General features: G+C 55.9%; 3 protein-coding genes and 1 long non-coding RNA gene across 8 annotated transcripts in view; 3 read left to right on the forward strand and 1 right to left on the reverse strand.

The window, feature by feature from the left end:
- ANP32A (acidic nuclear phosphoprotein 32 family member A) overlaps nucleotides 1–1,221 on the reverse strand; it is an 18,282-nt gene extending 17,061 nt beyond the window's left edge. Inside the window, exon 1 of one of the 2 annotated variants that reach the window (XM_027907643.1) lies at nucleotides 1,038–1,221. In XM_027907643.1, coding sequence (XP_027763444.1) covers nucleotides 1,038–1,091 — 54 coding nt within the window. In that variant the 5' untranslated portion in view covers nucleotides 1,092–1,221. The remainder of the gene's footprint in view (nucleotides 1–1,037) is intronic. The other variant, XM_027907642.1, reaches the window with a different exon arrangement.
- Nucleotides 800–15,774, forward strand: LOC114070302. 4 transcript variants are annotated; one of them, XR_003573910.1, is made up of 5 exons: nucleotides 1,486–1,574; nucleotides 2,361–2,498; nucleotides 2,700–2,821; nucleotides 3,097–3,241; nucleotides 15,764–15,774. It is a non-coding gene; the product is annotated as an uncharacterized LOC114070302 (long non-coding RNA). The 4 variants fall into 4 exon arrangements; XR_003573908.1 differs by lacking the exons at nucleotides 1,486–1,574; nucleotides 15,764–15,774 and adding an exon at nucleotides 800–820 and having other exon boundaries at nucleotides 3,097–3,575; XR_003573909.1 differs by lacking the exon at nucleotides 15,764–15,774 and having other exon boundaries at nucleotides 1,485–1,574; nucleotides 2,705–2,821; nucleotides 3,097–3,575.
- Nucleotides 15,775–16,804: 1,030 nt separating this feature from the next.
- NOX5 (NADPH oxidase 5) lies at nucleotides 16,805–26,353 on the forward strand. Its single transcript, XM_027907639.1, has 17 exons — nucleotides 16,805–16,894; nucleotides 17,837–17,966; nucleotides 18,417–18,567; nucleotides 19,071–19,281; nucleotides 19,915–20,146; nucleotides 20,664–20,817; nucleotides 21,469–21,644; nucleotides 22,219–22,401; nucleotides 22,879–23,011; nucleotides 23,216–23,344; nucleotides 23,603–23,685; nucleotides 24,061–24,105; nucleotides 24,228–24,352; nucleotides 24,809–24,893; nucleotides 25,031–25,130; nucleotides 25,226–25,392; nucleotides 26,178–26,353. Exons 2-17 carry the CDS (start codon nucleotides 17,847–17,849, stop codon nucleotides 26,307–26,309), a joined length of 2,226 nt encoding a protein of 741 aa, XP_027763440.1. The 5' UTR covers nucleotides 16,805–16,894; nucleotides 17,837–17,846; the 3' UTR covers nucleotides 26,310–26,353.
- A 1,161-nt stretch (nucleotides 26,354–27,514) lies between these two features.
- Nucleotides 27,515–27,846, forward strand: part of GLCE (glucuronic acid epimerase) — a 25,038-nt gene continuing 24,706 nt past the window's right edge. The window contains exon 1 of the mRNA XM_027907641.1: nucleotides 27,515–27,540. The gene's annotated coding sequence lies outside the window, so the exon portion shown is untranslated. The remainder of the gene's footprint in view (nucleotides 27,541–27,846) is intronic.

A 27,846-nucleotide genomic window follows, 5' to 3' on the forward strand; every position in this document is an offset into this window, starting at 1 on the left:
TCCCCTCCGTCCTTTCTTTCCCCCCCTCCCCCCTTATTTCTCTTTTTTTTTTCTTTTTTTTTTTTTTTTGTCCTGCCAAAGTTTTCCTCTCTTCCCCCGTTTATTCCGCCAGACGCGGAACAACAACCTGAAGTCCGGCCCCGGGGGGAAGGAAAAGGGGGGGAAAAGGGGGGAGAAAAGGAAAAACACGCACACACATCCAGCCTTTTTGTGCGCGTGTGGGGATGGAGGGGGTGGAGAGTGCGTTGATTTCTTCCAATATTTTTATTTATTATGATTATTATTATTATTATTCAACGCTCGCGCTACCGGGGCGGCGATGCCCCCATCGCCCCGTATTAAAAATAAATAAATAAATAAATAAGAAGGGAGGGGAAGATAAAAAAAAAAAAAAAAAAAAGCAAAACCCAACCAACGCTAAGCATTGGTTTAAAATTCTTTCCTTTTATCTTCTCAGCATCTGGAGAGAGGGAGAGAGAGAGAGAAAGGGCGCGTTCATGAGGACTACAAAGTTACAAATATGGCTCCCCAGTCTCTCTTGCCTGATCACTGCAAAGAAATGAAGACGCACTTTAAACTAAACCATTCGCAACTCACTCGCAGTCCCTGTCTGCCTCTCCCTGCCCAGCACCCTGCACAAATATTTGCGAACTAAACACGCCGAGAGAGAGAGGAGCGAGCAACTTATTTTTTATTTAACGCACGGCGAGCCCCCCTCGGAGGCATCGCAGCCCGGCACGGGCAGGAGCGGCCGCGGGTCCCCCCAAAGCACCCCGGGCACCCCCAAACCGGGCTGCACGGCCCCCCTACACACACACAGGTAGGCACCTCAAGGGCAGCAGCGGCCCCGCCGACACCGACGCTACACCCTCGCTTCCCCCCACCTCCCCCTCCAAAAAAAAAAAAAAAAACAAAAAAAACAAAACCCCACGGGATGCCTTTTTATTATTATCACCATCATCATTATTATTATGATTATTATTCTCATCATCATCATCATCGTTAATTTTTTTTTTTTTTTTTTTGGCATTGCTTACATCTGAGGGCGTCCTGTTCCGCAGCTCTAAGTGGATCCTTTTCTTCATGTCCATGTCCGTGGCTGGCGGTGCTGGCGCAGTGACCCCTGTGCGGACCCCCCCGGTCGCGGGGCGCGGAGGGACTCGGGCTCGCCCAGCGCCGCTCGGAAGCCCGAGCGCAGCACCGCGGCGGGCACTAACCTGATAACCGCGGGGGCGGGCGCTCGGCGGGCCCGGGGCCGGACTGACGGCGCCCTCCGCCAATCGCCGCGCGCCGCCGCCGCGCCCCGGCCAATGGCGCTCGCCAGGCGCGGCGGAAGCCAATGGGGGAGCGGCGCCGGCCGGGCAGGGGGACAGCCCGGCCCCGCGCCCGGCCTCATTCCGCGCCGCTGGCCGAGGGGGACGGAGCGGCCGCGCCGGCGGCTCCGCGCGGGGAGCGCGCTGCGCCTTCTCCGCCCGCCCCGCTGCGGCCGCCCGGGGGAGGCGGCGCGGGGCGGGAGCGGCGCTAGAGCCGGAGCCGCGCCCGGGCAGGGGCGCGCAGCCAGGAGGGAGGGAAAGGTGCGGAGCGGGGAATGGCGCGGGAATGGCGCGGGCCCCGGCGGCGGGGGGCGGGCGGAGCGCGAGGGGCGGGCGGAGCGCGGGGAGGGGCGGCGGCGCCGCCGCGGCGGCTCTGAGGGAGTGAGTGAAGGGGGGGGTGATGAAGCTCGGCGGGCCGGGACCGCCCTCGGAGGGGTTCGCGCTGCCCCGGCCGTCCGGGGTGGGGTCCCCGCAGCCCCGGCCGCCCTCCGAGGGGAATCCACGCGTGGTGCCGCTCGGGCCGGGGTTGGAGCGGCTCCCGAGCGATCGGGCCGGGAGCTGTGCCCGGGAATGCCGGACGGTCGGTTCTCCCCCCAGGGAAGGGCCCTGGGGGTGTTTGTGGGTGCGCCGAGGGGCAGCGGGAGCCTGGCAGGGGCTCGTGTTGTATCCAGCTGTGGAATGGAGAAGGGGCAGGGCCTGCCCGGCCAAGGAGGGGAATCCTTCTGTTCCTGAAGGGAAGGGACGAGAAAGACCGAGAGGGAGTTTTTACAAGAGCCAGGAATGACAGCACGAGGGGGGATGGATTCAGACTGAAATAGGGCAGGGTTTAGTTGGGATATTGGGAAGGAATTGTTGGTTGTGAGGGTGGGCAGGCCCTGGCACAGGTTGCCCAGAGAAGCTGTGGCTGCCCCTGGATCCCTGGAAGTGTCCAAGGCCAGGTTGGACGGGGCTTGGAGCAACCTGGAATAGTGGAAGGTGTCTGGGATGGGATCATCTTTAAGGTCCCTTCCGACACAAACCTTTCCATGATCCTGAATCCTTTTCCAGGCAGCTGCAGGGATGAGGTGCCAGCTGTGCCCTGGCAGGGCTCGCTGTGTCAGGCTCCACACCTGCTCCTCTCCACGGACTTGTGGCTGGTTTCGTCAAACCCAGGGTACCGCTCCCATCAGGTGGAGCAGGATGCAGGTACACTTGTGTTTCATTCCTGGCTGACATCCCTGCCTGTCCCTTTGTGCAGTCCCAGCAGTCTGGGGGGACTTGCTCACCTCCGCCTCCCGAGGCTCAAAAAGACAGGGCTGTAAAAATCCCTGAGAGCTGTTGGGAAGATTTGCCACTTGGTGTGAAAGATGAGAATTGCTGAAAAACCCTTATCAAAATATTTTGCAGTGCAGGACAGAGATGAAGTTTCGTCCGTGTCTGTGGATAAACTGCCATGAATGTGGGTGACAACTAAGCAGGGATTATCTTGGGAGAGTGAAAAGAAAAGGTCCAGCTGCATCCAACCTCAGGTAAAAATCATAACTTACAGTGCAGTCCCACTGGTGTTCTGCAGCAGGGTAATATTTTTGAGATGGTTTAGGGCCTTATTATGATTTAGCTGTTGGAACCATTGAATTTTGGTTTTGGGTGTGCCACAGACAAGATACTCATTGCTCTGTGGCTCTGATTCCAACATGAGGGAAGCTACTGCATACAGTTAATATCCTAAACCTTTACAAAGCATTTGGGACCTGAGTACGAGGGTGGATCTTATTTTAGCTCTGTTTTAAATTCTCCTTTCCAGGTGTGACCAAAGGTGGCCCCTGGGCCGAGGCTTCAGGAAGGTTTGGGCTGGAATCTTTTTTTCGTGGAACAGGTGAAGATCTTTGGAAAAGAACTTTTTTATCATGGAAACAAACTGTTTATAAGTATGTACTCAAACAAGGAGAGTGCAGAGATGCTTTTCCCTTTGTTTTCTCAGAAGAGAACAACGTTCTGATTAGTTAAAGTTGCATAAAATGCTCCCCTACGAACTGCTGGAGTGAATTTATTCCAAGTTCAAAGTCAAAATTAAGTCTTTAAAGTTGTTGGTTGTCCCCCTGCCCTTTTCATGTGCACATTGCTGGGGAGTCTGGGAGCTAAAACTAAATGTGTTTGCAGGATAAATATCTGAGCATCCTATCAAACTGTAAATAAATTTTGAGTAACACTTTTGCAGAGTACAGCTTTTCTTAAACAACAAAAAAACCTCTGGTCACTGGGCTGATCATACCTTCAGGATATCAAAAAGACAGTCAAACTGCTTTAAAAAAACAGCTGTGATTGTGTCACTTGAATTTAAGGTTCTGGTTTTGTTCTCCGTGTGCCGACACAGGGGGTGTGGGATCCCTCCTGGAATCCTTGAAGGAGTGGGGCAGGAAAAGCTGTCTGAGCCCTGCTTACTGTGGTGGGAGCTGCTCTGTGGCATCCCTGGAAGATTAAAGCGTTCTCCATCTCTCTCTGGGGTTTAAAGCTGAAGTACAAAGAAGGGAACGTTGTGAGTAATCAGTTCCTGTTGGATTTTTGGACACAGTTCACATATTCCTCCAATTTCTTCATTGCTCAGAGTAATTTGTTGTTAATTACACGAAAAGGAAGTTCTACACATGGTTTAATATTAAATGAAATATTAAAACACTCTTTAGAGGAACTCTTGAGGCCTGGCTGAGCCTGAGGTGGATTTTCATGTGTTGCTGTCTTATCATCTCTCAGGTCTTTCCTGATCCAGCTTTAAAAACCACTTAAATAATATTTTGGGCAATCAGTTGATTCCGTCCCCAGTTTATATTTTGCTGTGGATCATTCACTTGCTTTCATTTTCTTGGATTTTTTCCCCTGTTTGTTTTTTAACAGGAATTGTTTAGTTGTTGGGTTTTTTTTCATGGTTTTTAAACAGGAAGTTTGTTGGGTTTATTTATTGTTTTTATTTCTTGTTTGTTTTGACCAGGAATTGTTTGGGGTATTTTTTTGTTGTTGTTGACAGGAATTCTTTGAGGCTTTTTCCCTTGTTTGTTTTTGGCTCCTGCAGCCCCACATTGACCTGGTTCCATCTGGAGGCTCCTGTACATTAAGACACCCATCCCCTGTGGATGTGAGAATCCTCCTGGATCCTGCGGCTGGAAAATCCCTGGATTGCTGAGCGTTCGCTGGTTGTTGTTTTGTGCCTGATAATACCCCTTTGTGGGGTCCTGTTTGTCCCTGCTGCCTCCACACAATACGTTCCTTCATCTTTGGGGCAACATCTTCCTCCTGCCCTGCTCTGGATGCAAATCTGGGAATGGGAAAGGGAAAACTCCCCTCTTAAACCCTTCCTTTCCCCCTCCTCAGCAGGGCTGGCCATGATCAACTTAAAAACTCTGATGAGATCTCATTAAAGGCAAAAAAAGAATTTAGGGATTAGCTCAATTGCTGGATAAATCTTCAGGATAATTTGGGGAAAAATGTGTGGAAAACATGAAAGAGAAGAGAAAAACACAACTTGGAAGAGAAATGAGCAGCTGATGCAGCTTTGCTGACTGGTTTGGAGGGAATCAAAATAAAAGAACTTGTCAGACCTGTGAGAGGGTGGAAAATCAGGTTTTTGGGGGTTTTTTTAAAGCTGTCATAAATCTGCGAGTGTGTCAACACGGAAGGAGGAAAAGAACTTCGGAGATCCTTGTAAAACCCCTGACCAAATTCCTTAAAAAAGGGGGTAAACTCAGCAGAAAAAACCCCAGGATCAGAGGTAGGAATGAAAAACGTCAGTTTTTAGGGCAAAATCAGACAGATTCCGACAAAGTGAAAGTTAAACCATGTGTTGGGGTGTTTTGTCACTGAGATGGGGAATGCAAATACGGGGAATGGTGTCAAAATTCAAGTGCAGAAAGTGAAGTTTGTTGAAGGGAGCTTGCAGGACTGGCTGGGCTGTTCCTGGAGAGGACAAGAGACGAATTAAAATAGAAATTTGGGAATTGTGTGCGCGCTGGGACAGATCCAGAGGTGTTGGGTTGGCTTTTACGGCAGCAGCTCAGAGCGACCGGGACGCGATGGCAGGTTTGACTTCTGGGAATCTTCCCCCACTCCTGCACTTTTCCAGGGAAAAGCAAAGAGGGGGGGATGTCCTGGTGGGTTTGTCCCTTTGCAGGTTTGGCAGCAGAAGAGGGATGGGAGCTCCGGGAAGAGCTGCGAGCCCAGCCCGTGCGGCACCGGATGCGGGAGCTTCCAAGTGGGCCAGTTGGAGCGCAGGAGATGGAAGTGAGGACAGTTCTTGGGCAGGGATTTCCAGAGGAATGTGATTCATGGGATAGTTCCTGGGGTAATTACGGCTGCAGCTGCTGTGGGAGCCTCTGCCAGGGCTAAAAAAGTCCCTGGGAAAGGTGGGAGGAATGCCCGAGTCACCTCCGGCCACTTCCAGCTCCACACCGACCACAGATCCTGCTCCAGGATCCCCTACCTTGTTCAGCCTAGGACAGTCTTGGAATTGCAGGTGGGTTTGTGTTCTCTGTGAATACCAGTGAGTGGCAGGGATGGAAAGGGACTGAGTTCCTGGGGTAAATCCCTCCAACACAAACACCTTTTATTTGCACACCTCGTTCCACGAGGGTTTATTCCAGGAGTCGTTTCATCCAGTCCTGTAATAAATAGGACTTTTCCACCTGTTTGATATTCCTAATTCTAGGTCCCAATTTTCATCTACTGATATGCATTTCCAGTTATGTTGAATGGAGCATTTTAGATTTGATCCAAAATGGGGGAAGAGCTCTTGAAAAATTTGGGGAGGGAGAAGAGATAAGGAACATTCTGCTTCCTTTTAATATACATCTCTAGTTTAAATCTTTTACTGGGAACTGGGGGCTTGGGAAATACTGACCCCAAACTATTATTTTCTCTCGCTAATGTGTCATCAAACCTCACTTTTTTAGCACTCAAGGGTGCCAATTCCAGCCCTTGTTGGCTGCAGTGGATTCCCACACACTTCAATTCAGGCAAAAAGTCCTACACCAATCCTACTATGGGGTTAACTTCACTAGGGGAAAGCAGGGTGAAAAACTGATTATTTTAAAAAATTTAAATAATTTTTCAAGTCAATTAAGCAAAAATAGTTCTAAAATGAAACCCACTGTTTCAGCAGGTTTAAAAAACGAGCTCAGCTCATCCCAGAGTGTTTCTCCTCAACAACTGGGTCCTCACAGTCTCCAAAGTAGGTTAATAAATAGAGTTTAATAATCCTTTAGTTTCTCTGTGACTTGGCTTTCCTGCTTAGCACGAAGGTCTGGGGTGTTGAACACCCAGCATCTTTTCTCCTGGCTGCACAAATGATGGGATATGAAATTCCTGTTGTATCCAGCACCCTGAGAGAGGATTCTGGCAACGGACTGGTAACGGGAACATTCGTGGAATCACTCATAACGTGGGGTAAAGTGTGTGAGAGGCAGGTGTGGGAGGATGTTTGTGCCCACTGTAGGTAAGTGATGGATTCACCACACGGGACACCTGCCCAGGCCAGAGCTCGGAATTCCTGACGGCACAGGCGCCTTTCCTGAAGGGTTTGGTGCTCCTGGGGTGCTCAATCTGCAGATGGGTGGGGTCATTTCAGAGCCCGGTGAGAAAATGAAACTTTTTGTCAAGACGTGGAGGGATAAAAGGAAAAACAAAGCCCAAATGGGAGGTGAAATATGTGGGTACTCGATGAGAGACAGAATGAAGGGAGGAGGAAGCAAGTTCTGGTGCGCAGGGGGTTGCATCAAACCCCAGCTAATTGTAAAGCAGAGTTAATGGTGCTGCCTCCTTTGGTGCTCTGGCTTTGGCTCAGGAGCCACTTGGGGCTCCACTTCTGCTCTGGGGGCAAAGAGGAACCGGGAGGTTTGAGCAGAAGCTGCTGGGAAACATCAGCCCTGAGATGTGGCATCTAATTCAGATGTAATGAAATAAATCTCCTGGAAATCATCGGGGAATGCTGATCCCCTTCATGGTGTGTTCCCTCCCAGCTGGGTTTGGAGCTTCTGGGTGGCAAAAGCAGGAGTTCTGCAGGTGTTCCAAAGGTGTAATTCCAGAATGTTCCATGTCTGCTAACAGAGGTGGCTGGCTACAGGAGAGAGGGAGGGCTTGGATAAGGAGAGAGGGACAGGGATTTGGGACAAGGGATGGAGGGACAGGACACAGGGAATGGCTTCCCACTGCCAGAGGGAGATTGGGAAGGGATTCTTGGCTGGGAGGGTGGGGAGGCCCTGGAATAGAATTCCCAGAGAAGCTGTGGCTGCCCCTGGATCCCTGGAAGTGTCCCAGGCCAGGCTGGAGCAGCCTGGGCTGGTGGAAGGTGTCCCTGCCCGTGGCAGGGGGTGGAATTACATCATCTCCAAGGCCCCTCCCGACCCAAACCATTCCAGGATTCTCTGATCCCTGGACATCATCTCCCAACATTTCTCACCTCCCCTTTCATTCCTGGTTCCAGGTGAGCAGCCCTGACACCCAAGCTGTGCCTGATGCCCAGATCCCGACATTCCCGAGGCTCAGCAGCCCAGGCTGTGTGTGGGTGCCCTGGCTCTGCTGAATGAACACCAGCCCCGTTCAAGTGCTTTTAACTTGTTGCCCAACAAAACAATGTGTCAGAGCAGCGCTTTGGCAGCAGCAACGCTTTTCTGGCCGCATCCACTGCACTTTCCAGGGTCTTATGGTGCGTTTGTGGCTCTGGAATCGTGCATCTCTGGATTTCTCTGTTAATCTTTCGTGCAGTCAGTAAACAGCCAGCCCAGAGCAGATTGGGTTTTGCTGTTTGTGGGCAGGGAGCTCAGCTTAGTTCGACTCGATTTTGAGCAGTGGGATTAAATAATAAGGTAAAAATTGTCCTGCACGCGGGCTTGGACCAGGAAGGGGTTGTATTCTGTGGAATTTGCATAAGAGAAAGGCGTTTCTGGGTGTCTTTAACATTATTTTATGTAAATCCGTTCCTGAGGTTTTTGGATTGAAATCGCTTTGTGTCAGTGCCCCGTGATCTCCATTATTTAACGTTTTGTTAGGAAATCCCAAAGTTCTATTATTCAGAATCGTCTTTCACAAAGTTTTCTATGTCCCTGATGCTTCTTTTTTTGGGCGGGGGGAGACAGAGGCAAAAAATGTCGGGAATGCCAGGAGCGAGGATCCAGAGCCCTGAGATGGGGGCAGAGTCTGGCAGGGTTTATGTGGAGCACTGAGCTCCGTGTCCCCAAAAGGGGTTCCCGGGCTGGATGGAACAGCCGGGGAAGCTCCTGGAATCCCCGGGGAACGCCCTCGGGAGCAGCTGCCCAGGAATGCCGAGGATCCAGTCCGGAGCCAGCGGGTCATTGGGAAAAGGGGGTGTCACTCAACACCTCGCCCAGCAGGTTCCCGGGGCGGGGATTCCGGGAGAACTGGTGGGACTGGGAGGCAGGAGTTCCCTTGGAACATTCAAATGGGGCTGCTGAATAAAATGGGATCATTTCCCTAATATCCCCTCAGATGTTCTGGTACCCGCACGGGGCCAGAGCCAATTCTCTGCCTCTGTGATAACCTGGAGCTGGGTGAGAGGCAGCCCTTGGGGCTGGGGGGGGATTGAAATCGGCTAAGGAGGAAACTTTGGGGATGGTTTTGTCCCTTCTAAAATCGTTTTCTTCCCGGTTTGTGTTATTCCCAGCTCCCATTTCTCCGTGAGCGATGGTTTCTCAGCATATTGCTCCGAAAGCTGCTGTTCCTGCATGGAGCAGAGCGGGGAGAGCTGGTTTGGAATGTCATTTGCCTCAAAACCATCCTCCATCGTGCCTAAAAAGCAGGGTGGAAAAGAAATCTATCTCTCATTAATTTTTTTTAATATTTATTTTCTATTTCTTTGTCCGTGGATCCCCTGTAGGAGGGGGAGGTGGCAGCTCAGGAAAGCCTGGCTGGAAAAAGGCAAGGATGCCAAGTCTCAAGCACCATCCCTCTCCCCAGGTATTTGAGTTAATGAACATAAATAGAAAGCAGATAATTTGGAGCCACCTGTAGTAAAGCAATTTCCTTTGCAGAGTGAGTTCTGCTCTCGGATCCTGAGCGTGGCACCCCCAGGAGAGGAGCCCTCAGCAGCCAGAGGAAGAGCTCAGCAGGCAGGAACAGCCTTTTCCTTTTAAACAACGTGTGGCTGCTGATGGATTCGACAGGAGAATTCACAACCTGGGGGAAAAAAAAGTCCCCAGCACCCCCCCCCCCCACCTTTTTGAGCCTTTCCCCCAAGGGAATCCGTTGGAAATGTTTCCTTGGAGCTGCCTGGCTTTCCCTTCAGCTCTGGGTGGGTTCCATGGGGTTCTTGTGTTGTCCAGAGACTTCCAGGTGTTTGGGAATTGCACAAAGCTCGGTGACAGGACTCGTGGCAGCAGCATTGTAGTTGGAAGGGTTTGGATCACTTGGGATCAACTTGGGATCAGCTATTCCAGCAGCTCTGCTGAAGCAGGGACAGGCTGTCCAGGACTGTGTCAAGGTTTAGAGACCTTGGAGCCCCTTGCAGGGCCTAAAGGGGCTCCAGGAGAGCTGGAGAGGGACTGGGGACAAGGCATGGAGGGACAGGACACAGGGAATGGCTTCCCACTGCCAGAGGGCAGGGAGAGATGGGAGATTGGGAAGTAACTCCTGTCTATGAGAGTGGGCAGGCCCTGGAATAGAATTCCCAGAGAAGCTGTTGCTGCCCCTGGATCCCTGGAAGTGTCCCAGGCCAGGCTGGAGCAGCCTGGGCTGGTGGGAGGTGTCCCTGCCCGTGGCAGGGGGTGGGATGGGATGAGCTCCAATCCAAACTATCCCATGACCCAGGTTTTGACTTCCCACAGGTGCTCCCAAAGCTCCCTTTCAACAGAGGATGTTCTATCCAGCTTTTTTCCACCACGAGGTGACGGGGGGGGTCCAAACCCCAGGAATGCTTTAAGCCAGATATTTTTGAGGAGAGAAGACCCTCCAGGACACCTGCAGAGCCACAGCATCCTTTGGGAGCGTGGGACCAGCCTGTCCTTCAGGAAAAGCCTGGCTTTGGCAGCCCTGCCAGGTACTGGGTGTCTGTGTCCCCTCTCCTGTCACAGTTCTGGGATCTTTGTTCCATTCTTCCACTTTTCCCCCTCGGTGTTGGCCAAAGCAGGTTCTCCAGGAGCGTAGTTTGTACAATTCCCAGGATTAGGGAGGAGACCCCCCTGTGTGGGGGGGAATTCCTGCCTGCCTATGAGCTCCCTGTGTCCCAGAAAAACGAAGAACCCCCAAACATGAGTTGTTTCCCCCCAAATCCTTGCGTTTATCAGCACAGACCCCTCAGTGACACCGAAGCCAGGGAGAGCTGCAGGGAATCTCAAACTGGTGGAGGCCTGAAAGCCTTCCCTGGCCCTTCATGGCATCTCCACGTTCCTGTTAGCTGGGATTTCCTAATTTAGAGCTGAGATCTCCGAGGGGCTCGTCTGAACACACTCTTTACTCGCACTTGGAAAATGTCAGGCATATGTTTGTCAAATGTGGAGCTGCTTTGGGCACAATTAGGGAGTCGTTCAAGCCTAGCAGTGAAGTGATTTCAGGAAGTGGAGCAGAGAGTGTGTGCTGATATAATTACCCTGAGAGGCACAGGGCCTGGGAATTGCCTTTATTTGTTTCCAAACAAACGTGGTTTATTTGTGTGGGTGCAGGGATAAACCCTTGTGCTGATAGCGGTTAAAGATGGGATGTGCTCCACGAAGCATGGGATCCTGGAATGGTTGGGCTTAGGAGGGGCCTTGGAGATCATCCCTGCCACAGGCAAGGACACCTTCCAGCAGCCCAGGCTGCTCCAGCCTGGTCTGGGACACTTCCAGGGATCCAGGGGCAGCCACAGCTTCTCTGGGAATTCTATTCCAGGGCCTCCCCACTCTCACTGACAGGAGTTACTTCCCAGTATCCCATCTGTCCCTGCCCTCTGGCAGTGGGAAGCCATTCCCTGTGTCCTGTCCCTCCATCCCTTGTCCCCCAGTCCCTCTCCAGCTCTCCTGGAGTCCCTTTAGACCCTGCAAGGGGCTCCAGGACCCCCCCTATCCATTCCCTGAGCTCCCTGCCCTCCACACGCAGAGGGAACAGGACATTCCCAGCATCAAACATCCACATCAGCCTGTTCCCTCTGCTTTCCCATTCCAGGAGCCCTGCACCAGCTCCCTCCAGCCCCTGGGAATTGTGCTGTGCTCCTGCTGCAGCTTCCACGTGATGGTAGTGTCAGAGCTGATCCATCTGCAACGGGACGGCTTTTAAAGGGATGAGCCACCTTTTGGCTGGGCTAAAACTCAGCTGGGAGGGGGGTCAGAGCCCGGGGAATTTAACTGGAGGGGAATGCAGTCTGGGTGGAGCCAAGACTCCAAGAGCTTTGCTGGGGATGGAACCTCTTGGGATCGAGGACTCGCTGATCTGGATTGGGATCAGTTGACACTGATTGAATTTGGGACCAAGTTATCACTGATTTAATTTGGGATCTCACTGATTTGAACTGGGATCAAATTCTCCCTGATTTGGATTGGGACCAAGTTCTCACTGATTTGGTTTAAGGACCAAGTTATCCCTGATTTAATCTAGGATCAAGTCCTCCCTGATTTCTGTTTGGTATCAAACTCACTGATTTGAACTGGGATCAGGTTCTCTCTGATTTGGTCTAGAACCAAGTTCTCAGTGATTTGGATTGGGATTGAACTCCCACCGATTCAGTTTAGGGACGAAACTGGAATGGGCAGAAATGTTTTGGAAAAGGTTTCCTATCAAAGCATCTGTTTGTTTGTTTGTTTGTTTGTTTGTTTGAATTATATGTTTGATGTTTTGGGGGAAAAAAAAAGGTAAAATCTTGAGAATTTTTTTCTTTTTTTCCTGTTTCTTCTCTTTCCCTTTTCCTCTTTTTCCCTGGGAAAAGACAGCCTGTTCTGGTGTGCCTTTCCCACCTCATTTTACGCTTTTCCTCCTAATTCAGGTAATTTTTGCTTTCAAAAACAAACCAGACAGATCCTGGAACAGAAATCCTGTTTTCACATGTGCCTGTCCCTTGATTTTTGTGGGACTATCACCTCCATAACCAGCTGCAGAGTGGGATATCACAGCTGTAATAACATGTTTAAAGTGTCCTGTCAAACTGTGGATAATAAATTCTGGATATCACGAATTTGGTCGTAATTTGGGGGTGGAAAGCAATTTCCCCCTGGGATTTCCTTCTGATAGGGCCTAAAATAACCTCCCCCTTTCCCAGGATTTCACTCCTGCCCTGCACAAACAGTGATGCCACGGATGTAATTAAATATTTACGGTCTTTCTGTATCTGGTGGCCGGGCAGGAACTGGGAAGTGCTGATTCCAACGGCTCCGTGACCTTGTGGGGTGACCCCCTTCTCCCTCAGCCCCTTTGGCTGCTCTCCCTCTCATCCCTAAAGCCCTCCTGGCTTTCCCCAGATCCCTCTGACAGGTGGAAATGTCTCTCCCCGCAGCTCCCAGGGGAGCAGCTCCCCCCTCGCTGCCTTTGCTGCGCTTCTCCCTCTCCGTGCAAACCTTTGTTTGCTCCTTCCCCCTCCCAAAATTCCCCCCTTAACGACGCCAAGCTCGTGTTCCCTTGGTCTTTTGATGCAATCGGGCTGAAAGGAGGAAAAAAAAAACCCCTCCTTTCCCCAATGTTGTGCCTCCCTCTGGAGGATTCCTTCCCAGGGCCAGGAATAGCTCTGGTGGGAGCAGCTCTGCGCCTGCACAGCCCGGATTCACTGCGGATTTCCAGCCCTCCCAGTGCCCACAGCCTGCCTTTGGATATTTTCCCCCCCCCCCCCTTGTTGTTGCTGCTGACATCTCCTGGCTCTCCTTCCCGCTGCTCTTTGGATAGAAACGTTCCCATTCCCTTTTCCCTCCGGCACCGGGAGCAGCCGGGCCTGGGATGTGCTCGCTCTTCTGGCTGAATCCAGGGAGCCTGTTGGGCAGGAATCCTCCTGGGAGCACCTTCCCTCCCCTTGCAGGGGGGGATATTTGCGTGGCTGATTTTTCCCAGTGAGGTGTTTTTGGCCCCTCTGTGGAATTTTGCCGTGTCTCTGTCCCCTCGAGGGGCGTGGAAAAGGCTCCGGGAGGTGGGAAGAGGTGGAGGGGAGAGTGGGGATGTTTTTCCCGGAGCATCCAAAGGGTGATGGGAGTGCTCTGGGAGTCTGTGGTGTTGGGCAGTGCTCTGGGAGTCCGTGGCCTGTGAAGAGAACTATTCCAGGTCGTGTTTAAGTGCCAGGGAATTCATTCCTGGGTCCATTCCTCGTTATCTCGTGTAACCGTTCCAGTCCCAGCGTCCATTTACCAATTCCTGACGGGCTCTCTGATTTAACTGGGACAATCCACTTCCCAGCTGGGGGTTCCTCCAGGATCCTGCTTAGCCAGAGGCCCTGGATGAGGAGCTGTAGCTGGAAGTGCTGCATCAAATCCCCCTCAGCTGGCTCCAGGCTGCAGCCACCTCCAATTCAGCCTTTTATTTCCTAAAGGAAAAGTTGAGCAGGACAACCCCTTTAAAAAGCAGGATGAGGATGGGAAATGGCTTTGGAATTCTCTTGAACAGAGAAGGAAATGGTGGGGTAAGCAGCTCTGGCTCCATCTCAGGAATTACCCTGGGATGAGGGGTCAGCTGTGGGAGGTTCCCAAGAGGTTCCCAGTATGGAAAGACTTGTATGAATTCCGTTTAAAAACTTGCCAGTGGAACCTTTAATACAGACAGTTATTTATTCCTCTTTATCCACTGATACAAGAATATCACGTAGGGCCACCTGTGAGGCTTTCAGGCCTGAATGCACGTTAATTCCTATTCCAAAACAGGGAATTTTGGGCACGTATTCCTTGCATCCCAGCTTGCAGAGCGAGGAGACGTTTCAAATCTACCTGCTCTCATTTTTCCCCCCACTAGAAGAAAAAGGTGGGAAGGCAAAGTGCAAACGAAATACCCTGTTAAAAAAATGTTCATTTGCAAGTTGGATTTTGATGTTTTTCAGCTTGAGAGAGCCCGTTTTCTCCCCCACACGGTGCTGGTGGAGCAGGAAATTTATGAGTTGTGAGTATTGGAAAGAATATATTCACAAATCATGGGATGGTTTGGGTGGGAAGGGACCTTAAAACTCATCTCATTCCCCCTCCTTGCATGGGCAGGGACACCTTCCACTAGCCCAGGTTGCTCCAAGCCCCGTCCAAACTGGCCTTGGACACTCCTTCCTACTGGGATTTTTTCCTTGGACTGATCCTGTTGCCTCTTTACTAAAAACAGGAGCTTTGACTTGGGCTTTTCCAGGCCTTCCAAGCCAAATGCTTGGATAAATTCACCTCCTTCCACCCCAGGGTTTTTTTTTTTTAGGAGTTTGACTGAATTTGAACCTCACAAATTCAGTGTGATGGTGATGATGGATCCCATCAGTCCCAGGAGCTGCAAGGCCTGATGTGATTGAAGCTGGGGCTGGTGTTTGACGGCTGATGGGGGATCCTCCTCCCTCCCCTCCTGAGATTCCTGCTCAGAAAAATCTCCTCCTTCTCCACTCCCACCATCCCAAAGTGACCCAGATGGGGAACCAGCCTTGCCACTTCCAACTGCTGCTCCAAAACAAGGCTCTTGAGCAGGTGATGAATGGATTGAGGGAGAGCTTTGAGGAGTGTTCTTAAAAAAAAAAATGAAAAAAAAAAAAAGGAATGGTAAATATCCCAATTAATATCTCCACCAAATAATTAAATATATTTCCATGCAATATAATTATAATCACTTAATGATTAATTAATTTCGTGATGAATCATTATAATAATTTCATGATTATGTTCAGAGAAGCACAACGTGCAAAATCTGGGTATTTTAGTATCAAGTAAAGAAAATCGATTTAATATTTAATATTTATTTAATAAATATGAAATTTAAATTGAATATTTAATGAAAAAAAAAAAAAAAACATCTTTCTCACCCCTCTTTGTGCCATAACTGGGGAATCACAGAAGTGTCACGTCCAGGTGCTGCTCAGCAGATCTGAGAAGTCCCTTTTTTTGTGTGTTATTTGACATGAAAAGCTTTAATGGGGACAACTCAGACCTTTAAAAGGGGCCCCGTGTCCCTGGCACCTCACTTTGGGAAAAATCCTTTCATTGAGACCCAAGGCCAAAGGAGGAGCAGCTCCTGGAATAACTGGGAAGGAAAAGTATCAAAGACCTGATTTAAGGTGAGTTTAAATATTAAGGGTGTTGTAGTAACTTACCCTTCAAAAATAGTTTTTTTTGCCAACTTTTCCTATAATTTCAACCTAGAGATGGTTTTGCCACTTCCCGTATAATTTAAATATTAAAACATAATTAAATTATTGTTGAGTGCAGTTTGTGGGATTAAATAGTGATAATTTTTTAATTTATTTGAAGGGATGAGATGGAGCAGAGCCCTCAAATCCTGATGGGTTTGGGGGTGTTTTTAATGTGAGAGAGACACCAGACTGTCCTGGGGAAGAATTGTTTAGACAGTTCTGAGACTATTTAGATTTTAAGTCATTTTAGCAATTGATTTCTACTTTATGTATTGATTTCTATTCTATGTATCGATTTTTATTTTATTTCTTGATTTCAATTTTAATTTATTGATTTCTATTTATTGATTTCTATTCTATTTCTTTATTTCTGTTTTGTTTTAGATCCCCAGTGTGGTGGGAGCACCCTGAGGACAGAGGGGGTCGTGTCCATCAGATCCAGCACACACCCCAAGGTTATTCACCTTTTACTCTCTCCGTTATTTCCCAAGTAAATAATTCCATGACCTTGGATTGTTGGGTTCACCTGGAGAGGAGAAGGATCCAGGGAGACCTGAGAGCCCCTTGCAGGGTCTAAAGGGGCTCCAGGAGAGCTGGAGAGGGACTGGGGACAAGGGATGGAGGGACAGGACACAGGGAATGGCTTCCACTGCCAGAGGGCAGGGATGGATGGGAGATTGGGAAGGAATTCCTGGCTGGGAGGGTGGGCAGGCCCTGGAATAGAATTCCCAGAGATGCTGTGGCTGCCCCTGGATCCCTGGGATTGTTCAAGGCCAGGTTGGACGGGGCTTGGAGCAGCCTGGGCTGGTGGAAGGTGTCCCTGCCCATCCAAGACCTGGCTAATGTTTAAGGTCCCTCCCAGCCCAACCCACTCCAGGATCCTCTGGGATCAATCAGGGCAGTTCAGATCCTGCTCCCTGGGCAGTGTGTCCATGGGGAGCCATCCCTGCCCTTCCCGTGCATCCAGGGGGGGAATCTGCTACAAGGCTCAGCCAGCTTCCCAGCAAACAAGCAGGCAGGGAGAGGGAGGGAGTTTTCCAGCCAGGATCGAGTTTTCCAGCCGGGATCAGCCGCCTCAGCTCCAGCTCTGCCTCTCTGGAGAAGCCTCTCCTGCCTTCCCTGCCCGGCGCTCCGTGGCAGTGGCAGCGGAGCAGGAATGTTTTACTACCTGGTTTCTGGTCCTGACATTCCCATGGCAACCTCCTCCCCCAGAGGAGTCCCAGTTTAGAGCTGCACAAGCAGGATTTGTTCAGGAAGGAATAAAGGTGGCAGTATGGAAAAGACACTTCCCCGTGTGTTCCTGACGGGCCGTGAATGGGGCCGGAGGGGCCGCTGAATCCCCGGCTTTGTGGGCTTGGCAGGACGCGCTTCCCGAGGGCAGGGGGCTCGGTGGGGAGAGGAATAGGAACTCCAGGAGGTTGCAGGAGGAACATCCAAGAGCTGGGATCAGCTGGAAGAGGCAGGATGGGCTTGGTGTGCGATTGTGGGACGGGAGGGACAACGGGAATGAGGTGGGAGAGGGCAGGGAGTGAGCAGTGTGAGCTGGAGCTCGTGCCTGGTGCCAGCTGTACATCCCAAATCCCATCCATCCCTGCCTGCTGGCCTTGGGAACACCGTGTCCCTCTGCCAGGGCCCCTTTGGTGTCCCAGGAGCAGTTTGGGGTGAGCAGGAGGGGTTGGGTCACACCTCTGGAGCTGGAAAAGGGCTCATTGAACGGGGCAGCTCCACGGGGATTTTCCCAAGATAACGAGATCCTGCAGGAATTTGGGATGCTGGGGGGCTGCTGCTGGATCTGATGTGAGCATGGGGGATTTGAGGAATCATGGGGGTCTGGAAAAGGAGATGGAGGGGGGGCAGAGGCTGGGAAGGCAGAGACTGACCGGGAGGGAGGAGAGGACAATCCAGGGAGGAGAGGGAAGGAGAGAGAGGGATGAGCACTTAGAGAGAACCAAGATTCCCATCTCCCTGCTCTGGTTTTGCTGGCAAAAGGAAGCCCCAAACCTCAAAACCTTGCTGCCATCACCCTCCTTCCAGCCCAGGTGGGCAGAGGAACAGCACCTCACTGTCCCTGGGAGCTGAAGGACTCTGGGAATGGGCCAGTCTGGGAAAGTGGGCTCTCAAAATCAGGGAAATCCGGGGCTGGAGAGCCCAGTTTCCCAGACTGACCCATTCCCAGAGAGCAGCCCCTGCTCTGCTCGGCAGCACGAGGCTGAAGGTTCTGGAAGCAGGGCAGGAGCAGTGGCAGGGTGGATTTGGAGGGAAGCAGGGCCTGGAATGTTGCCTCCCGCAGGTCCAGCGCCATGGGCACGGCAGAGGATGCCGAGTGGCTGCGCTGGGTGACGAAACAGTTCGGGAGCATCGCTGGGAAGGACAAGGAAATCAGCCTGGAGGAGTTCAAAAGTGCCCTGCAAGTGAAGGAGGTGAGGGGTCCTTCCACAGGACAGCAGCCAGCTCTGCTCCAGGAGGGGACTGAGGGAAAATCCAGCTTAAAAGTGGGACTGTGTGGTGTTCATGGAGTCGGAGAATCCTGGAGTGGTTTGGGATGGAAGGACCTTAAAGGTCTCCTCATTTACCCCACGCAGTGTGGTTACAAAGCCTGCTCTGGGGGAAGGTGTCTCTGCCCATGGCAGGGGTTTGGAATGAGGTGCCAGAGGGCAGGGTTAGATGGGATAATGAAATTCCCAGAGAAGCTGTGGCTGCCCCTGGATCCCTGCAAGTGCCCAAGGCCAGGCTGGGGCGACCTGGTGCAGTGGGAGGTGTCCCTGCCCATGAGAGTGGGTGGAACAAGATGAGCTTTTCGGTCCTTCCAAGCCAGGCGTTCCACGATCCCACGGTGTGGGGTCACCCCAGCTCCCACCCTGCTCCCACAGTCCTTCTTTGCCGAGAGGTTCTTCGCTCTGTTCGACGCCGACGGCAGCGGCACCATCAGCCTGGAGGAGCTGCTGAGGGCCCTGAGGCTGCTCGTGCACGGGGACCAGCGGGACAAGCTGAGCTTCCTCTTCCAGGTCTACGACGTGGATGGTGAGACGAGGGCAAACAGGCTGAGCTGTGTGTTTTGGGATCAGGTGGGGGTTTGGGAGGTGGGAGGGGCTGGCAGGGGGGCTGCAGTGCTGGAGCTCCATTGGAGGTCCGTGTCGGTCTGGGATCATCATTCCATGGGGAAAACATCAAAATTCCACCTGAAAGGCAACAATTAAATTGGCCACGTGTTGGGAATCCCCATGGAGTGCTTTCACCCTCAGCCATGGAGAGGAGGGGGCTCTGCTCTGCTCAAACACCAACTCCCCATCCCGGGTTCATGGACCTGTAGGATCAGCGAGGTTGGAAAAGCCCATTGAGATCGAGTCCAAGCTCCCCCAGCACTGCCAAGGCCACCACTAACCGTGCCCCCAAGTGCCACAACCACAGGGCTTTTAAACCCCTCCAGGGATGGGGACTCCAGCCCTGCCCTGGGCAGGTTGTTCCAACACCCAACCACCCTTTCCACGAAGGAATTTTCCCCAGTGTCCAACCTGCCCCCCCAGGCAGCGGCTCCATCGAGGCAGACGAGCTGCAGCTGGTGCTGCGCTGGTGCCTGCGGGAGAGCTCCGTGTCCCTGCCCGAGGAGCGCCTGGGGGACCTCACCAGGGCCCTGCTGGAGGCGGCTGACAGGGACCACAGCGGCTCCATCACCTTCCCCGAGCTCCGGGAGCAGCTGGAGGCCTTCCCAGAGCTCATGGAGAACCTGACCATCAGGTGGGACCCTCCAGCTGGGGTTGCCCCCTGGAGCACCTTTCTCCTCCTGCCTGGGGGATTTGTGCTCCTGTCGAGGCTCTTGGGGGGTGCCCACACTGGGCAGGGCTTGGCTGGCACTGGGAGAGACTTGGGAGCCTTGGGCTTGGCTGCAGGGATGGTGTTGGGATGGGGGTCTGGATGTTGGGATGGGTGCTGGGATGGGTGCAGGAATGATGCCAAGCTGGGTGCTGGTCTTGGATGTGGGGATGGATGCAGGGATGATGCCATGCTGAGTGTGGGGTTCAGATGCAGGGACGGCCTGGGATGGATACAGGGATGGTCTGGGATGGATACAGGGACAGCCTGGGATGGATGCAGGGCTGATGCCACCCTGGATGCTGGGCTGGGATGCAGGGATAGGTGCTGGGATGGATGCAGGGCTGATGCCACACTGGATGCTGGGCTGGGATGCAGGGATAGGTGCTGGAATGGATGCAGGGATGGTGCCACATCAGATGCTGGGATGGATGCAGGGCTGATGCCACACTGGATGCTGGGGTGGGTGCAGGGGTGCCCCCGCGCTGGTGCCAGCCCTGGCACACGCCTGTCCAGCTCCCCCTTCCCGGGAAGGCAGCTCCGCCCCTGTTCTCCCAGTGCCGCCAGTTGGCTGAAGCCCCCGGTGCCCCCGGAGCGGCCCCGCCCGCGCTGCCTGTCCCGGGGCTACTGGCACAACCACCGGGGCCAGCTGGGCTGCCTGGGGTGCTTCACCGCCCTCAACCTGCTGCTGTTCACCCTGGCGGCCCTGCGGCACCGCGGGCTCGGCCCCGCGCTCATGGTGGCCCGGGGCTGCGGGCAGGGACTCAACCTGGACTGCGCCCTCCTCGCTGTGAGTGCGGGGGCACGGGGGGGTGAGGGACACCAGAGGGATGGGGGTCTGTCTGCTGGGAGTCCCGGAGGGACGTTGCCCCCAACATTTCCAGTTGCCCCCCAGCATCTCCGTCTGCCCCTCGTGTCTCCCGTTGCCTCCAGCCCCTCCCCTTGGCCCCTGGCACCTCCCGCAACCCCAACATCTCCCGTTGTCCCCCGGTATCTCCCATTGCTCCCCAGTATCTCCTATTGCCCCCCAATATTTCCCATTGCCTTCGCCACTTCCAGCTGCCCCTGGCATCTCCAGTTACCCCAAATATCTCCCCTTACCCTCTGGCATCTCCAGTTACCCCAAACATCTCCCGTTGCCCCCTGCTATCCCCGACTGCCTCCCAGCATCTCCCATTGCCCCCCATCACCTCCAAGCGCCCCTGGGGTGCCCAATTTTCCCCTGGCACCTCTCTTTGCCCCCTCCCCCTCTATCTCCACGTGCCCCCAACACCCCTCCCTCCCTCCCTTTGCCCCCCTGCCCGCAGGTGCCGATGCTGCGGCGCTGCCTGTCCTGGCTCCGCTCCACCGCCGTGGCCGAGGCGCTGCCCCTGGACCAGCACGTGCAGTGCCACCAGCTCGTGGGGTGCGTGGTGCTGGCCCTGGGGGCGGCTCACAGCGCCGCACACATCGCCAACCTCGGTGAGTGCCAGCGCTGCGGGGGAAGGGGGGGGGCACCTCAGCCACGGAGGGGGGGTCGGGGTGCTCCTGTCCCGGGGGGGGATGCAGGTATCCCAGGGATAAGTGTCCCGGGGGATGCTCGTGTTGGGGGGGGATGCAGATGTCCCAGAGGGATGCAGATGTCCCAGGGGAGGGAGGCTTGTGTTCGGGGGGAACGCTCGTGTCCCAGGAGGGGGATGCCAGCCCTGGAGAGGGGGATGCCCATGCCGAAGGGGGCTGCGAGGGCACGGGTAGGGCACGGGCAGGGTGTGGGCAGGAGCTGCAGCCGCGGGCGCGGCACAGTCTGTGATCCCCCTCTAGTGGTTCCCAGCCCGGCAGCCAAAGGGCTCCCGTGCTGCTCCCGGCTGGAGTCTGGCACCCATAGCCCTGCACCCCACAGCCCTGCACCCCACAGCCCTGCACCCACAGCCCTGCACCCCACAGCCCTGCACCCCCCATCCCGTCACCCCCTGCCCACTGTCCTGCACGATCCCCCCGGCACACGATGCCCTGGTGCCAAAAACCCCCCGGGACACGACACCGAGCCCGGGGACGGGGTCAGGAGAGGGGGAACGGGGCATTTCCACCGTGCCCAGGCGAAACTGGTGCCACTGTGTGTGTGTGTGCCCCCAGCCCGGCTGGCACAGCGGGACGGGGGCCCTGCCCTGTCCGAGTCGCTGCTGTGGGCGCGGCCCGGGGGGGGCGGCGTGGCCGGCACAGCCCCCCAGACCGGGCTGGCACTGCTGGTTCTGCTCCTCGCCATGGGCACCTTCTCCAGCCCCTGCGTCCGGCGCCGCGGCCACTTCGAGGTGGGACACGGGAACACCCCAGGGGTGCCCGCGGGTGGGTGAGGGCACCAGGGGGAGGGGCCCCTGGGGGGGTGGGTGCCCATCCAGGTCCTGCCCCGTGGGGAGGGAGAGCTGGGCTGGTGCAGTGCCCCCAACACCCCCTGGACACTGCCCGGATTTGCAGTTTGGGGGTTTCTGGGCTTTTCTTCCCTGATGGGACAAGAGGGGAGGTGGGACAACAGGGGATGGCTTCCCACTGGCAGAGGGTGGGGTTGGATGGGATATTGGGAAGGAATCCTTCCCTGTGAGGGTGGGCAGGCCCTGGCACAGGTTGCCCAGAGAAGCTGTGGCTGCCCCTGGATCCCTGGAAGTGTCCCAGGCCAGGTTGGACGGGGCTTGGAGCAACCTGGAATAGTGGAAGGTGTCCCTGCCCATCCAGGACCTGGCTAATGTTTAAGCTCCCTTCCCACACAGAACATTCCATGATTCATTTGCCTTTCCCCCCGGGATGCCCTGGCACAGCCTCACCACGAGGCACTGTTTGGCTCCACCACGTTCCACTCACATTCCCCGTGCCCCCATTCCCTGCCCACAGGTTTTCTACTGGACCCACCTCTCCTACATCTCCGTCTGGACCCTCCTCATCCTCCACGGTCCCCACTTCTGGAAGTGGTTCGTGGTTCCTGGCTCCCTGTTTGTGCTGGAGAAGGTTCTGGGCTGGGCCTGGCGCCGGGCGGGGGGGCTGCACATCGTGGAGGTCAATCTGCTCCCCTCCAAGGTGTGCACCCAGAGCCCCCAGAGCTCCTCTGGGGAGAGTGGGAATGATGGAATAAACCAGTAGTTTATATGGAAAACTGGGGGGGGTTGGGTGGTTTAGGTTGGCAGGGAGAGGTGAAAGCGATTTCTTCATTTTTGAGCCCTTGTTTATTTAATTGAGAATTTTTGCTGATTTTTCAAGTTCAAAAATACCCAAAATTGTGGAACAACTGGAGCCAAAGTGAAAACTGCCCAGACTCTCAGTTTTCCCAAAAAGCCTGTTTGAGTCCAGCCTGACCTGGGACTGTTGTTCAATACCAAGTGGGCAGAGAACAGGGCAATAAACCCCCTTTTAGGTCCAACCCCAGAGCCCACCTCTTGTCAGCCACTGCTGAAACTGGGAGAGACAACTCGAGGGTCCAGCTGGAGGAACACCCCCTGGGGAGTCCAGCCAGTGCTCTCTGGATGCTCCAGCTTTCCTGCTTCCCTCCTGCTCCAGGTGACTCACCTGGTGATCCAGAGACCTCCGTCTTTCCACTTCAAACCCGGGGACTACGTGTACCTGAACGTGCCGGCCATCGCCTCCTACGAGTGGCACCCCTTCTCCATCAGCAGCGCCCCTGAGCAGCCAGGTGGGAGCACAGCCCTCCCGGTTTCCCATCCCTGGGATGATGTTTTGCCTCACCAGGGTGATGTTTTGCCAGCCCGGAGTAACCTGGCCCAGTGGAAGGTGTCCCTGACTGTGGCAGGGGGTGGCACTGGATGGGCTTTAAGGTCCCATCCAGCTCAAAGCATTCCAAGATTTTGAGCATCCTCTACTCTGTTCCATCCCACAGAGACCCTGTGGCTGCACATCAGGTCTCTGGGCCAGTGGACCAACAGGCTGTACGAGTACTTCCAGCAGCTGGAATCACCCAGCCCAGAGCCGGAACAGCCCGGGAGGAGCCTGAGCTGGGCACAGGTGGGTGGGACTGGGATCAGCTCTGGGCAAACACAGCAAAGCAGCACACACAGGTCCAGGCTGGATGTGGAGTGGATCCCTTGGGACCACCCCAGTCACTGGGATGGGTGCCGGGTTATCCCTTGGGATGCACATTCCCTGCACGGACCTTGCCCAGCCCTGGGGGATTCTGTGTCCCACCACCCTGCTGGAGGGACACAGCCCCCTGGGACGTCCCAGCAGTGATTCCTGCCCTTTGTTTTCCAGCAGGGCTGGGGCAGAGGCTCGGTGGCCTCTGGCAGGGATGGATCTGTGCAGCTGATGGCGTTCAGAGCCGCTGCCTCGGCACAGGACCCGGAGAGGGGGGTGAGCACCGAGCCCGGCCTGGGGCAGGGAGGGGGCTCTGCCCCATCCACAGCCAGGAGCAACCTGGAGAAACCAGCCCAGTCACTCCAAACCCCTCATTCCCCCCCCCCAGCTCACGTGGGAATTGGGATAATTCCCTTTTTATTCAAGATCAGACCCGTTCTGATCCAGACAGCGTCCTGGGGTGACAGATCCCTGCGGGTGGGTGTTGGTGGGATGTCACCCAGGAGCACAGGCTTGGCCCTGGGTCTGACTGAGGGCTGGGGCTGTGCAGCTGGATAACCCAGCTGGGAAGAGCCCCCAATCCCGGGAACAGGCAGGTTCAGGAGGGGCTGGGCAGGTTCAGGGGGTGTCTCTGCTCTCTGCTCCTCACAGGGCTCCTCCGGGCAGGGTCAGACCCGGCGGCTCTGCAGCGTCAAGGTGAGCTCCCATCAAACTGCCCCAAACTCCCCCTGCAATGCTCTCTGTCCCTGCTCTTCCCCTCAGCCTGGGAGTTGTTCCAGCCCCCAGGATCCCCGTGATCCCTAGGTTTCTCTCTCCAGTGCTTCCTGGACGGGCCCTACGGGACCCCGACGCGGCGGATCTTCCTGGCGGAACACGCCGTGCTCATCGGGGCCGGCATCGGGATCACCCCCTTCGCCTCCATCCTGCAGAGCATCATGTACAGGTGGGGGTGTCCCTGCAGCTCAGGGTGTCCCTGGATAGCTGGGAACCTCCCACAACGGCCCTGGCTGGATTTGGGAAGCACCAGGTGATGCTCACCCAGGGAGACCTGTCCCTCAGCACCCCTTGGGGTCCTGCTCGCTCCCAACCTCGGCACTCGGTTCCCAGAGCCCCAGGGGGGTCCTCCCTCCGTGCCAGGCTTTTCCCTGGGGATTTTGGCTGCAGGAAACCTGCTGGAGGAAGGTTGGCCATGGACAGGCACCAGAGGGGAGGAGGGACAGGTGCTTGGGGTCCTGGAAGGGACTGTGGGGTCTGAGTGGGACAGGGAGGGACATCCTGGGGCAGGGAAGGGCAGGAAAGGGGGAGGAAGGAGCAGGGAAGGGCAGGAGGGGCAGGGAAGGGGCAGGAAGGAGCAGGGAAGGGCAGGAAAGGGCAGGAAGGGCTGTATCCATGTGTGCAGGTACCGCCGGCGGAGGCAGAGCTGCCCCAGCTGCCACCATTCCTGGTGTGAGGAGCTGCAGGACCAGGACATGACCCTCAGGAAGGTGGGAATGGGAGGGAATGTGGGATCCTGGGGTGGGGCAGGAGGGTGCAGAGCCCACGGGTATCCCTCCCACCCAGGGGGTTTGGCCGTGGGGGGCTGGATTCCCCCTCCGGAGCAGAGGCTGCCCTGCCCTTCCAGGTGGATTTCATCTGGATAAACCGGGACCAGAAGCACTTTGAGTGGTTCCTCAGCCTCCTGAGCAAGCTGGAGATGGAGCAGGCCGAGCTGGAGGCGGGAGGTGAGCGGGAGGCAGGGCCAGCATTCCCGGGACATCCCGCATGGCACGGCGGGGTCGGGGTGGCAGTGCCAGCCGGGCTCCCCTGGCCCCCCCAGGGCGGTTTTTGGAACTCCACCTGTACATGACGTCGGCCTTGGCGAGGAGCGACGTGAAGGCCCTGGGGCTGCAGGTGGCGCTGGATCTCCTGGCAGCCAAGGAAAAGCGGGATTCCATCACCGGGCTGCGCACCCGGACACAGCCCGGCCGGCCCGACTGGGGCAAGGTGGGCACGGGGACACATCCCAAAACTGGCCTGGGGGGTGGGGGACACATCCCAAAACTGGCCTGGGGGATGGGGGACACATCCCAAAACTGTCCTGAGGGATGGGGGACACATCCCAAAACTGTCCTGGGGGATGGGGGACACCAGGGACAGCCCCTTTGGGGGAGCTGCCACATCCAGATCCAGGACAGGGAATGCCAGGGGGGCACGGGGAGCCTGAGCTGTGCCCAGGCAGGGATCAGGAATCAGGGAAAGGGTGGGGGTGGAAAGGACAGTAAAGATCCGTAAGATCCTTAAAGATTCCAATCCCCTAATCCAGCCCAGGCATCACAGAACCATGGAATGGATTGGAAAGGACCTTAAAGATCATCCCATTCCAACCCCTTAATCCAGCCCAGGGATCATAAATCATGGAATGGGTTGGGTTGGAAAGGACCTTAAAGATCATCCCATTCCAACCTCCTAATCCAGCCCAGGGATCATAAATCATGGAATGGGTTGGGTTGGAAAGGACCTTAAAGATCATCCCGTTCCAATCCCCTGACCCATCCCGGGGTCACAAATCATGGAATGGGTTGGGGTGGGAGGAGCAGCCAGGATCATCCCATTCCAACCCCCTAATCCAGCCCAGGGATCATAAATCATGGAATGGGTTGGGAAGGACCTTACAGATCATCTCGTTCCAAGCCCTAAGCAGGCCCAGGGATCATAAGCCATGGAATGGGTTGGGAAGGACTCCCAATCCCCTGGATCCAGCCAGCCCTCCCTCTCCCCCTGTGCTCCAGGTGTTTGGGAAGGTGGCCCAGGAGCAGGTGGGGAAGGTCCAGGTGTTCTTCTGTGGCTCCCCAGCCCTGGCCAAGGTCATCCGGGGGCACTGCGAGCGCTTCGGCTTCCGCTTCTCCCGGGAGACCTTCTGAGCCAGGGCCCTCCTGCCCTGCCCTGCCCAGGGATGGCTCCGGGCCTGGAGTGGCTCCAGCAGGGCTGGGAACAGGGGGATGCACATGGGATGGGGATGTGGGATGGCAGAGTGGGATCCTGGAGCCACGGGGATGTGGAGAGGGGTGTGCTGGAGCACCCACGGTGGGATGGACGGGGAGAACCAGCATCCCAGGAATCTGGGATGGAGGAGATGGGTCCTGGGTCACTGTCCTGTTTCTCTGGGAATTCCATCCCAGCCCCTCCCCACCCTCCCGGAGAGGAATTCCTTCCCACTCTCCCATCTCTCCCTGCCCTCTGGCGGCGGGAGCCATTCCCGGTGTGCTGTCCCTCCATCCCCTGTCCCCAGTAAATCACGGATTTATTTAACCGGGTGTTCACGCGGGGTTGTTTCATTGCCCGCGTCCTTCGGGAACCCTTTGGACTCATGGAATGGCTGGGGCTGGAAAAGCCCTCGGGGATCACCGACTCCAACCCCGGCCGTGTCCCCAGGTGCCACATGGCAGTGCTGGGGATCCCAGCCCGCCCTGGACAGGTTATTCCAACCCTCTTTTCCACGCGGAAATTTTCCCGACATTCCCCCTGGCCCCGCCCTCCGGTCCGGGGCGGCTCCTGGCCGGGCACACCCCCCCCCCGCTCCCCGCGGCACAGACCCCACCCTTGCGGTGCCCCCAGCCCCTCCCGCCGCGCTTCGACTCCCGAGCCCCGCTAATTATCGTTAATTAACCCGCTCGGGTCACGCGGCCCCTCCGTGCCGCCCACGTGACCAGGGCACGGGCAGGGCCGCGCGCAGCCAATGGGAGCGCGTCCTTCAGCGGAGCCCCGCCCCCTCCGCCCGCGCTCCCCATTGGCCGCCGCCGGGGCCGCGCCCGCCCCCCCCTTCACCCCGGCGGGGCCAGAGGGAGGCGGAGAGCGGGGAAAATCCTCGAGGGGCGGGGGGAGGCGGCGGCGGCGGGAGCGCCCCCGGTGTGTCCCGGTGCTCCCGGTGTCGCTGCCTCCTCCCGGCCGGGCCCGGCCCCGCCCGGCGCCGCTCTGGCGGTAACGGCGGCGGCGCCGCGCGCTCCCATTGGCCGGCGCCCCGCGCGCGCGCCACCCACCGCGCGCTCCCATTGGCCGCCGCCCCTCGAGGGGCGGGGCCCGGCGCGGCCCCTCCGTGCGCTCCCCCCCCATCCCGGCGCCACGCGCGGGGGTTCCGGGGCACGACAGGCCCGGCAGGTACCGAGCGGGATAACCGGGATGGATCGGGATCCACTGGGATAACCGGGATATACCGACCGGGACAGGCCCCACGGCGCGCCCAGCGCGGGGGGGACCGCAGGGAGGGGCTGGGCTGGGCTGGGCTGGGCTGGGCTGGTGTGAGAGCCGGGCATGGGAATAGGGGCTGGGAATGCCGGGCATGGAACGTGGGAATGGGGGATAAAGGGGACTGGGAATAGGGACTGGGAAAATAGGGCCCGTGGGGTGCAGGAAGGCGGGCTGTGAGATCTGGGAATGCAAGGTGTGAAATGTGGGAATACA

Source organism: Empidonax traillii, unplaced genomic scaffold (assembly GCF_003031625.1).
Source record: "Empidonax traillii isolate 1590-97213 ecotype Southwest subspecies unplaced genomic scaffold, ASM303162v1 scaffold1507:size98983, whole genome shotgun sequence".
Classification (NCBI taxonomy): domain Eukaryota; kingdom Metazoa; phylum Chordata; class Aves; order Passeriformes; family Tyrannidae; genus Empidonax; species Empidonax traillii.

Excerpts from the sequence above, each read along its gene's own strand:
- NOX5 (XM_027907639.1), top strand. The coding sequence starts at position 17,847 with ATGGGCACGGCAGAGGATGCCGAGTGGCTGCGCTGGGTGACGAAACAG. Across the intron at positions 20,818-21,468 it reads CGCACACATCGCCAACCTCG|CCCGGCTGGCACAGCGGGAC; the intron begins GTGAGTGCCAGC and ends GTGTGCCCCCAG. Across the intron at positions 24,106-24,227 it reads GGCGGCTCTGCAGCGTCAAG|TGCTTCCTGGACGGGCCCTA; the intron begins GTGAGCTCCCAT and ends TTCTCTCTCCAG.